General features: G+C 46.7%; 1 protein-coding gene across 1 annotated transcript in view; it reads right to left on the reverse strand.

The window, feature by feature from the left end:
* Positions 1-11575, reverse strand: part of LOC119373261 (inter-alpha-trypsin inhibitor) — a 34495-nt gene extending 22920 nt beyond the window's left edge. The window contains exons 1-2 of the mRNA XM_037643283.2: positions 11474-11575; positions 9537-9563 (exon numbers count right to left, since the gene is read on the reverse strand). Of these exons, the coding sequence (XP_037499211.1) occupies positions 9537-9563; positions 11474-11534 (88 nt within the window). The 5' untranslated portion in view covers positions 11535-11575. The remainder of the gene's footprint in view (positions 1-9536; positions 9564-11473) is intronic.
* Positions 11576-12462: the final 887 nt, after the last annotated feature.

The following is a 12462-nucleotide window of genomic DNA, read 5'->3' on the forward strand; positions in this document are numbered from 1 at the left end:
GCAGCTTTTCCAGCTCCGACGGACAAGAAAAGTCTTCGACGATTTCTGGGTCTGTGTGCGTATTATCGCCGCTTTATCGAAAATTTCTCTAAGATTGCGGAGCCACTAATCAGACTTACACGTGACGACACACCATTTATATGGGCTGAAGAACAATCGACTGCCTTTGCGGAACTGCAACATCGATTGTCTTCTCCTCCCGTACTTGGCCATTTCGATGAGGACGCTGACACAGAGGTACGCACTGACGCCAGAAACATTGGTCTCGGAGCTATCTTGGTGCAAACTCAAGATGGGACCGAAAGAGTTATCGCCTACGCGAGCCGCACATTGTCACGCGCTGAGATCAACTATTCAACGTCAGAGAAGGAGTGCCTCGCGGTAATATGGGCTATCACGAAGTTTAGGCCTTATCTCTACGGGCGCCCATTTGAAGTTGTGACGGATCATCACTCTTTATGCTGGTTGGCTAACCTACGAGACCCTTCTGGCCGATTAGCAAGATGGAGTCTGCGACTTCAGGAATTCGATGTCACCATCGTATACAAGTCGGGTAGAAAGCATGAAGATGCCGACACGCTATCACGAGCCCCTCTCGAATCTGAAAGTGCAGCCGCAGAAGACGACAGCGCCTTCTTGGGGACTCTCAGCGGGGCGGATCTGATCGCTAAACAACGAACGGACGCTGAGTTAAGGCTCATCATCGATCATTTAGAAGGTGGCACCGCGTCAAACCCTCGTCCTATTTCGCGAACGTTGCCGTCATTTTGCTTACGAGAGAGCATATTATACGAAAGAAACACCGGTGTCGGCAGCAGATCTCATCTTCTAGTCGTGCCTCAAGGCCTTCGCGATGACATCCTGTTAGCTTGCCACGACGAGCCGACATCTGGCCATCTGGGCTACTCGAGGACTCTTGATCGGGTGCGACAACAATATTACTGGCCTAAACTGGCTGCTTGCGTCAAGCGCTACGTGAAAGGATGCCGTGAATGTCAGCGTCGCAAGTCGCCACCTTTAAAACCTGCAGGCCTCCTACAACCCATCGACCCACCGCGTACGCCGTTTGATCAGGTTGGAATGGACCTCCTTGGGCCGTTTCCTTTGTCTTACTCCGGAAACAAGTGGATCATTGTCGCAACTGATTACTTGACCCGTTACGCTGAGACGAAGGCACTACCACGCGGGACAGCATCCGAAGTCGCCCAGTTTTTCATGCATCACATTGTGCTTCGTCACGGCGCCCCGTCATTCATCATCACTTACCGAGGGACAGCGTTTACGGCGAAGCTCTTGGACGACATCTTCAAGCTCAGTTACACGAACCACCGGAAGACCACTGCATACCACCCTCAGACTAATGGTTTGACAGAAAGGCTAAACAAAACGCTGGCGGACATGATCTCTATGTACGTGGATGTGCAGCATAAAACGTGGGACGAAATCCTACCGTACGTAACGTTTGCGTACAACACCGCAACACAGGAAACGACTCGATTCACGCCATTCCGCCTCGTATATGGTCGAGATGTTCAATCCATGCTAGACGCCATGATTTCTTATGACGACACCTCCCAGCACGGGCAGCTAGCTCCTGACGTCGAAGAGTACATTCAGCGCGCAGAGGAAGCGCGTCAACTGGCCCGCGTGCGCATAAGAACGCAGCAGTGTGCAGATGCACGAAGGTACAACATCCACCATCGACGAGTCACCTATGAACCTGGTGACCAAGTTTGGGTTTGGACTCCCATTAGACGGCGAGGTCTCAGCGAGAAACTCCTGAGCAAGTACTTCGGACCTTACAAAGTAATCAGGCGTGTGAGCGAAGTTCATTATGAAGTTATCCCAGACGGAGGCTCAGCATCATCCCAACGCCGTGTACCGCGCACAGAGGTTGTACATGTTGTACGCCTAAAACCATATTTTACGCGGTGATTATTTTCGGTGACTATTTTCGCCGTGCAGCAAACTTTCTTTTCCCTTTGCCGTTGTCGGTTAGCTCTCCAAAGAACTGTGAACTGCGTTTTTTTTCCTTTATTGCGGACCACAGACCTCATTTTCTTTCGCGTGCATCTTCGCTATGTGTTATAACGTATTTCTTTCGTTTTTTTTCTCTTGTTCATTTTTTTTCCTTATCGGCCTCTTCAGTGTATCTCTTGTGTGTAAGCATCGAGTCGATGCTCCGTTGGGAGGGGGAATAATGCCACCTGGTGTTTTGAGCCAGCATGCCGTGGCAAGCCAAAAAAGACGAAGAAGACGAAGCGAGGAGCGCTAGCCGTTGGATCGTGTCTGTCATTCGCGTCTTGCTGTTCCGGTGTTCTTGCCCCTACAACGCCTATAGTGCGTGACAATATTAGTGTTGAAAACCAGTACACTTTTTATTAGAATCTTTTCTAACTTAAAATATGCAGATGCGCCTTCTTTTGTACTGAGCAGAATATATCGGCGTCGCCTTCGCTTGACGTATGATCCGATGTTCATGAGTGGCAGCATGAATTTTTTTGGGCCCAGTGGCACATGCCGACAGGTTGTTGAAGTACAAGGAGCGGCTTGCTCGCGTGGCGGTAAAGCAACTTCACGTGACGACGAGCGTTCGGGAAACCTATTCAAACTGCTTTTTTAGATGCGAAGCATCTCTTGCTCGGGGATATGTCCTGCAGTGCGCTAGTCCGCACTCACACTACGCATGCGCAGGAGGCGAACCGTCAAAGCGGGTTCCTGTGGGCTGCTGCCCGCAGGAGAGTCGGCGGGGGAGCAGAAGGGCGGCGCGGTGTGCTTCCAGGGGGGGGGGGGGGGGGGGGGGCGACGTCTGAGGCGCGGCTGCTTGTCTCACTCTCCTGCTGTGGGGGTGCGAACGGGTTTTAAAGGGACACTAAAGGCAAATAACAATTTATGTCAGAGTGAAAGCCCAATGTATGACAACTTCTAAAACGGCAATATTATCAACAGCAGTGCCCTACTTACCGAGAAATTAAGCTAAATGTATCACATGATGAGCGCCACGAGTGGGGCATTTTCGAAGTGATCCCGATGACGTAGGGAAGTCGGCCTACAATAAATCACTAGTAATCAAACTAGCAGCAGTAAAAAAGAACATTCCGAGCATCAAAAGCCGTAATAAAATGCTGTTTGTTCGTTTCCGCTTGATTCATGAAAAACAGAACCTCCGTGGCGTTGCCATGGGGAACGGCGCGCGTGGTTCAAAGGTTCCGTTTTCGCCGAACTGCCTCGCCCGTATCAGTGGTAGTTTCGGGATCGCGTACTGCCGTGCGTGTTTTGCGCGCTCGTGAAAGTCGCTCTGACAGAAAGTTCGACAAAATGCCGCATGCGTGTGATATTGCCGGATGCCCGAATGGTGCACAACGCCAGTGCTGCAGCAAGGAAACCGGTGTGTCTTTTCACTGGGTGCCGCGGAATGAACCCTTACGCTCGAAGTGGCTTAGTGTCATGCCATTGCGCCAGTGTGCTAAACAGTCAAAACCTCTGCGTGTGTGCTCGCTGCACTTTCGTACTGAGGATTACGAGACCAACCGGAACTTGGTGACGGCTTTGAATGTGCCCATCCGAGCAAGTCTTTGCCGCTGCGCCGTTGTTGCTACTGTGGGTCCCGCTACTTCCGCTCGGCTGCTACTAGTGTCGGCGGCCGCGCAGTAAAAGCGGGCAACGTTGGGCACGGCAGCAGTGACGTATGAGAGTCGTATTTTCAGGCGGGAGATTTGAAGCGCGCTAACGCGATGCGGACCACTAAAAACGTGATTTTATTTCAAAATAAGCACTTCCTTGGCACAAAAGCAGCGCTACGAGGTTTCTGGACCGCTATTTCAACAATCAACGTCGACTTCATATTTGCCTTTAGTGTCCCTTTAAAGACGATAGTCTTTCTTGGGGAACTTAAACGCAGAAATTTTGTTTTTTCTGTCTGTCACCCGATTCAGCCACCCGGCCAAAGTTGAACAACTTGCCGAAGGGCCAGCCATCTTGTGCTGCTGACTAGGTTCATACTTGTGTACATTGTCGATCAAAAAGCAAACATTACGCATATCTGAGGCGCAACATCACTAGGTAAGTATTAGGTGGTGTGTTCCTTTAATAGAAAATACATAGATACGTAATTCTAACGACACTAGTTTCTTAAGCAGCGCTGACAATGCGGCTGCGCTGAAAATGTGATATGCACGCAGACGAACGCCCTCTACCATGGAGAAAGAAAAGAACTTCCTCCGTGCCCTCTACACAACATGGCCTGCGATATGGCGGGCGCGAAACCCGCAGCGCGCCCGCCATCTCGGACGCCATGTGCACAAACTCATGCTTCCCGACGTATTGCCAGACGGCGCCCATATCTAGCGCAGCGCCAATCTATCGTCTTTCGGCGACAAGCACGCAGATACGTGGCCAATTTCTGTCCTGCTGTGTACAGCATTCCTCCCGGTTGCTGCTGCTTGCCGGCTCCAGAGGCGGGTTTTGAGGAGAAGGTTTCTGGCTCTCTGGGTGGCTTTGCGACGAGGCCGAGGTAGGTAAGCATGCCCAGTGAACGCCAACGGAACGCGATCGTGCAAGTGCTCCGGCTTCGCATCGCCTCATTGTCCTCTTTAGCGGGAGATGGTGTAATTTTTTTAGTATTTACGATGGTTGAAAATGTCAAAATGAATGTGGTTAACCACAGTTGCACTCACTCCTTTCAAAGCAGAACGTTGAACATAATGAACAGTTTGCAAGGAGTGCTATTGACGCTTCTCAGAGTTGCTGGTGGAGGTACTCTAACATTTTTAGCGGCTACTCACATCAAAAATTCTGCTTACAAAATACCCATGTTCTTGTAGAATTAACTGCTGCATGTTTAACCATTACCGAGGGGGAACTTTTCGTTGCGCCTTTAAAAACTGGGTCGAGGAAAATTAGTTGTCAATCCCTTTAAGCTTCGCCTTCAAGATTGGAACGTAATAATGTTATCGAACCCCGTTTGCATCTTAAACACTTCGCAGCGCAGGAAAAACAGACACAAAGAAGACGACACCAGACAACATACGAGCGCTAGACAAAACCAGCTGGTGTTATGAACCGCGTAATAAGAAGCCGATTTTGCCGTATGCGTCAGCGCATTCCAAACTGGTCACGAGGGGCATTGTTAATCTATGTTTTTTGAATGCAGTGAAGAAGTCTTGCCCTCACGAAATGTACTCAAGCCTTCGGTTCCAGTCCGAGCGGTTGTTACAGGCTGGCTACCCCTTGCATGTACAGTGTTCAGTTGCGGAAGTCTTGCTCCGGAAAATGCGCATGCAGAACAATCGTTCACAGAGTGCATCAACCGATGCACATCAAAAAGTGGCCGTTATGCCTTATATTCACAAGCTGTCCCACAATATCAAGAAAATTGCTGGTCGCTCAAATGTGAAAATGGTGTTTTCAGCACCACAGAAGCTCATTGAACTCTGTAATCAGAGGAGCTCTCGTGTTCAGCGAGGCTGCAAAAAACAGCACAAAGGTTCATTTGTTGCCTGCGCTACTAATGTAGTTTACAGTATTCCGCTGTCTTGTGGTAAACAATACATAGGGCAGACAGGGCGATGTCTAAATGAACGTCTGAAAGATCATGCGCTAAATGTAAAGAAAACGGCACGTGACGGCTGGTTGGCAATGCATTGCGGATCTTGTGGCTGTGAACCTCTTTTCGCACAGTGTACTGTTTTCAGCAAAAGTAGTGATAGGCTCACTCGAGAGATTATAGAAGCTGAAAAAATATCTTCAAAGCCTAGCAAGTAATACCGCCGAATTCCTTTGGAGACGTACCCTGCTATTTTTGCCAAAAAGTAGAAACAAAAACATGTCGCTGAGCAAAGTAACGAAGTTGGGTGGAGCAACGTTACCAAACGAAGTTGAAAAGGTGTTAGAAAAAGGGCCGAAGTACAGTTTTCAACCAAGACTGGAACCTTACCAGCAGCTGGCCATGGCACGCAGCTTGGGACAAAAAGCTAGCGATGATGCAAGAAGTCATCTCATAGCGGAGAGTGTTGAATGTGCCATATCTAACTACAAGAAATCCCCACGACTGCCGCTGAAGAAGATTGCCACCTATATGAAAGATAACAATTTGGAAGTGATACAGGCCGATAAAGAAGGCGGATTCGTGGTGCTTCCGCAAGAATTATTTCAGGCAAAAGCAGCCACGGCTATTAACAAACATTTCGAGCCCATAAAATTTGACCCCAAACAGCAGAAAAGAAAAGCGCTGAAGCTGACCAAGGACATGAATTTGGAGGCACTAAGAAAGCTAGTGGGCAAGTCTGAAAGAGGCTACTTGGAGGCCTTTTTCTCTTGCAAAACGCACAAGCCGCAGCATTCTTTCAGAGTGATAGTTTCGGAGAGATCGTCATGGCAGAAACATGTAGGACAGTTTCTTCAGGACAATTGAAAAAGCTGACTTTTGAAGATCCGTTCCTAATAAGAAGCTCCACTGAACTGGTCCAGGAACTACAGATGGGGTACCATTCCAACATCGTGGGATTTTCGGTAGACATTGAGGACCTTTATTACTCGGTTCCACGTGATGGCCTTCTTTGTGCAGTGCGGAAGTGTTTTGAAGAACAGGAGCCGCAGTTTCAGAACGCTATAGGCTTGAACTCTGACAATTTTATCACGCTCCTAGAATTTATCTTAGTTCGACAACCATCAACCACGATGGGCAATTCTTAATCCAACGCAACGGCATATGTATAGGTTCATCACTAGCCCCACTTCTTTGTGACATCTTCTTATCCGTAATAGACAACCGCATTTCTGCGAGCCTTGCATGTGTGCCTGTACGCCGAGTGTATCGTTATGTTGACGACTACCTAGTGCTTGTTGAAGAGAGCGGACAAATGTGTTTTAATGATAAAGTTACGGCCGTGCTCAATGTCTTCAAAGAGCACTCATGGGGGCTCAATTTCACATTTGAATTGCCAAAAGACAAGTGCATACAATATTTAGACGTTCTCATTTCATTCTCTGACAATAGGCATACTTGCTGGTGCTATCAACCTAGGAGCGCTAAGAATGTCCTCCCTTTTGACAGTGGCCATTCAAAGGTAATCAAAAGAGGCATTGCCACCACGTGTATTCAGGCCGCCCTTCATAAGTCGTGTGAGCACAAGGCTGAGGCTAGTCTCACTACGCAGATTGATAAACTAAAAGCTGCTGGCTACCCCAACAGCGTCGTCGTACCCGTTTGCGAAAGCCTCCTACAGAAAGTAAAGCGCCAGAACACGGGACCAAAGGGAAAACAAAAGGACCAAAGACCATTGCATGTCATACATATGTACATAAGGTGTCTCACAGCTTAAAGAAAATAGCAACCAGATATGATATCAATTTGTTGTTTTCCGCCCCCTGCAAGCTTTCAAAAGTGTGTGTCCTGAATTGCAAGAAGAATGATCGACCATGTAATATACGTCATGAGCACAGCTTCACAGAATGCCAATCAAATGTTGTCTATGAGATACCGTTAACCTGTGGAAAATTATATATAGGCCAAACAGGGCAATGTTTTAATGATCGAGCTAGGCAGCATGCGTACAACGTCAAGAATGGGTATGGTAGCCATATGGCCATACATTGCAAGGAATGCAAGTGCAGTCCTGTATTCCATAAGACAAGGTTTCTGAAAAAAGCAAAAACGAAGCATGAAAGAGAAATTATAGAAGCGTTTTTATCAGGAAGGCCTCGGATCAGTGCATTAGTACACCTTCTCTTCACCTATCCGATATAGAATATTCTTTTCTTAGTTAGCGTAATCATACATACTATGACACGGGTTATAGAGCATGCGCACGGTACCTGCACCATGTATAAAAGCGGCCGAAGCACCTTCAATAAAGTCTAGTTGAAAGTCAGCGCTCTTTCCTGTGTGTCGTTTTCTTTTCCTTCTGATGTTGCGCTGTACCCACGATATTCAGCATGAACCAACTCGCCCAAATCAAGCTCTTGTTGCTCCTTAAATACGCTTCATTCCAAGATAGGGAAACTCCTTAACTGCAAATGTCCAATCGCAAACGTGCATGCCTTTGAAGCTCCATAACTAGCAAACGTCCAATCACAAACGTGCATGCCTTTGGGGGGTCCGTCTCTTCGACACATAGGTCACCGCCCCCAGGATGGCACGCCAGGGACCACTGCACTCTCACTCTCCACGTCCGACCAATTCGGTAGAAAGGGGGGGGGGGCAATGTCACTTCGGGGACTGAATACTTTTGACGAACAAAGGCACCAGCTTCCAGCAAAACACACTCGTTGCAAACACGCGTTCCACGGAGGAGACCCGGCTGAAGGACTTGATTGCGGTCACCCTTGCAACATACAGCCGGCATTCCTCGCATACTGGAGAGGCCCGTGCGCAGCTGCCACCGTGCAGCCGAAGTGCCCAGCTGAGGGAAAGAACGGCAGGTGTAGGTGGCAAATCCGTTCTCCGAAGTGAGGGGGGTCCCAGATGCGGGAAGACTCGTTTGGGGACAGCTGGCCCAGGACCCTCGCATCTGCTTTGTAACAGTATTCCATGGCAAAGTGAACAGCGCGTGAAACATACAAGGACGAGTAACCGACAAGGACTAGCGCGGTGATCACGTGTACTATCTTGTCGTTTTCCACGTTCGTGTAAATAAATTTCAGCAGCACTAGTCCTCGTCGGTTACTCGTCCTTGTGAGTTTCAAGCGCTGTTCACGCTGCCATGGATAGCTACACCTGGTTATTGGGTTATAGCAGCGATGCATGGCTGGCGTCTGCAGGTGTTTTCTACCCTGCAGGCTGCAGCGTCCCCTTGTTGAGCTCGATGGCTATCATCACCTCCGAATTACCGAATCCTTTTATGGCAAAGGTTTTCTGCCTAATTCCTTATCGCAGCCTGATAAATGTGGCGCGCTGAAGAAGCATTCAGTTTTGCCCACGTAAGCAGTCCTTTCCCAAATACTATGTCGCCAACAAAAACTGTTCGAGCGATTTCACCATTCCTCGTGTCAAAATCTCTCACGGAAGCAATCAATAATAATAATTATTCTTGGGGTTTAACGTCCCAAAACCACGATGTCATATGAGACACGCTGTAGTGAAGGGCTCCGGAAATTTCGACCACCTGGGTTATTTAACGTGCACCTAAATCTTAGCACAGTGGCCTCAAGCATTTCGCCTCCACCGAAAATGCTGCTGCCGCGGCCGGGATTCGATCCCGCGACCGTGCGGGATCGAATCCCGGCACCTGCCCCTCAGTCCTTGACTTCAAGGACCCCCTTGAGCAATGGTGCTTTTACATACGTGCTATTCTATATCTCTTTGTAATGAAAATTTTATATGCAGTCGTTGTCATAGCTTTAACACTTTTGCGCAATTTGCAGCGACCTTTTTTAGGCCCTTATACAGCCTCGTTGCACGTACTATTTTACCAATTTAGTCATTTCATACAAAATACATGGAACATTCATTGCCACACGACATGGCACTTTTTGGCCATAGATAGCCCTTGCGTCATTAAGCACCACACATCATCATTACTTATAGACTTACGCACCTTTCCGTGCTGTTGTAAATCCAACACCTGAAATAAAATCAGGCATGTGCAGCTGCATTATTCAATTTACTGAGAGCATGTGCCCTTAAAAGCACACTATATTGAAAGCACTACTATGTATGGAGAATAGTCAGCTATAGAATAATATTGTACTCGTTCTGGCTTAGTAACAACGTACCAGCTGTATCCGGTGAGGCCGCAGCACCACTGAAAAGTTCAGGTCGACCCATAATGCAGGAGTGACTGTACGAGACCTTCGTAAACATGTGAGAGCTTCGTAAACATGTGTCACTGCGCTATGGTGTTTGGAAAAAATTTCGAATGTATTCATTGCTTTATGCAATGGCCTTTGAAGTACTTAAAAAGGAGGGCGGATTTCTAAAACTGACATCTGAATCAAATGCAAGCCAAGAAAAATTGTGTTCTCTGTTAAAGGCATATACCGTTCACGTTGCTGTACAATAGGATCTGTAAACAATCCCGCCTTTTTTAACAGCGGAGCTGTTTATGGCGGCCGTAAACACTTTGGTTACAGCCACTGTACTTTGGTGTCCGCAGACAACCAGAGGTGGGTGTGCACCACAGGAATTGGGCAAGCCCCGCTGCCCAGTACAGCAGGTGCGAGCGTTAAGCGAAAACTCTGCTCGGCGAAGTGGAGCACGTGAAACACGTGAAAGAGAGGAAGAGAAAGAAAGAGATGGAAAGAAATAGGAGAAAATAGAAAGAGAGAAATGAGGAGAGAAGGAGAGACAAAGAAAGCGACAAAAAGAAAGAGCAAAATAGAGAGAACTAAAGGGAATAAAGACATGATTAGATAGAAAGACGTAGAAAGAGATAGAAAGAAATAGACATTAAGAAGAGATGGAAGAAGCAGAGAGCAAGAACGAGAGAGAAATAAAGAGAAACAAGGAGAGAGAAAGGAGCAGAGAGAGAAAGAGATAGAAAGAAACAGAAACGAAAACTAGATAGAAAAAAAGGAAGACATATAGAGAGTAACAAATAGGAAGCGACAGGTACAAAAAAACAGATACAAAAAGAGGAGAGAAAGAGAAAGAAAGGAAAGATAAAGAGAAATAGAGAAGGCCACTCAGCTCCGCTCTTCCTTCAGGCTTGGCACCGCTAGTAAGAAGCTGCCATATTTTTTTTCAAAAACAAAACAAAAACAACAGGCGCTTTTTCAGCATTAAGCACAAAGCAATATGCATTTGCTTGCTCAGACACCATGTTCAAACGAGGCTGGCCATACCTCTTGCATACTGCAAGACTGGAGGGCTAAAAACCAACGGGTACATCGCAAAATAGAGTGAAACTCACAATGACTCACCAAAGCAACTCCATCTCAACTATTAGCCATGTACCTTTATAAGTACACCTCATTCATGTAATCCGATATCTTATTGAGGCGTGACGCCAATATTCACGTGAAAAATATAGAATTTTCTTCATATTTCTGCAGATACCCATTGCCACAGGTCTCGAAGAATCCTATAACGCCATGTTGTGTCAGAACATTTATCCATATTCAGAAAGACGATAAGAACGCTTTATACGAACACGATAGGAACGCTTCCGAAGAGTCGAAACGCGTAACACCATACAGCTGTTCTGCTGCCCTCAACGAGGGGTCAGGCTTTGTTCCGATGCTGGCCATCGTATTCCAGCAGTGTCTAAATTCGGTTACGTTAGCTTTTGGTGCAGATTTATGAAACCCAAATGGTTCATACTCTAAGCCGTCACTGCAGTGCACTTCTTAACTGACGGTTTTTTTCATCACAAATCGGGCTTCTGATGACCGCTGGTTTCGTAAATACACAAGCCTGACAGATAATTTCGTCACCATAATTTGTTCTCAGAGCTATTGCTCCACCATAAAGAGGCTGATTTATAAGGACAAGAGCTTTGTAGGAAACAGTTGTTTTTGCATATTCAATACTCACCGCTTAAAGCAAAAATTGCAGCCATTACGAAAATCAGGGTTCCGTCTCTTGCTGCCTGCATGATTCCGACTGATATGTTTTGCTGTACAATCGCAGTACTTCTTCGCACATATATATCACGCTTCGCCGGCCTCGCTTCTACGCAAAACCATTGACTGGCTTTACGCTGAGCGTAAAACCAGTCAATGACATTTTTTTTTCTTTCTTTTTTCTACTGCGCCTCACGAAAAAACAGGCGGCGACTTTTAGCTATCTTGTCGGTGAAATATGACAACGTGAGGGGTGCGATAATGTTCAACTACGCGTATACCGAAACCGTCAGAAACTCCGGAAATGCTATAGAGGGAGAGGGATATAATGCTCTTCATCTAGCTGGCGTTTCCCATTTGGCGGCATTTACTGCCCGCAGTCAGGGGAAGTGTAGCTTGAGATTAAGTGGACACTTTATCGTTAATATTTCATTTACGTAGATAGTAAGCTTGAGAATACTGCTTTTAATATTGAATATTCAAGATATACTCAGCTCTTACGATCTCTTAAAAAGTTATAACTTTGAAGTCAATACTGTTAGTTAGACCTTATATTAGTGTCTTGGAGTTTAATGTCTAGCTTAGGAGTCTACAGTGGCATACGAAAGAAGGGGAATGGACTGAGAAGCCCGTTTCTTTGTTGGAAACAACCTTATCAAGTCAACAGATCATCAATCCAGGGAAAACGTAGTGGCCGTTATTTGCGACTTTTAATTGAGGCGTAGTATTTGCGATATATGAAAGGGAAATTAAATGAAGTAGACCAAGAAAACAACTATAGTCGCCGGTGGGTACCGAACCTACAACCTCCGAGACGTTTTTTTTTTATTTCTAAGAAACTTAGGTATTAAAATTAATGAGAAATGAGTGCCACTGAGCTAAGTACCATGATGACGATGCTGCGTCAAGAATCCCTAGAACATAGTGACTGAGAGTTCCTAAATGAAACAAATTTTCGGA

The sequence above is a fragment of the Rhipicephalus sanguineus genome, chromosome 11 (genome assembly GCF_013339695.2).
Source record: "Rhipicephalus sanguineus isolate Rsan-2018 chromosome 11, BIME_Rsan_1.4, whole genome shotgun sequence".
Classification (NCBI taxonomy): domain Eukaryota; kingdom Metazoa; phylum Arthropoda; class Arachnida; order Ixodida; family Ixodidae; genus Rhipicephalus; species Rhipicephalus sanguineus.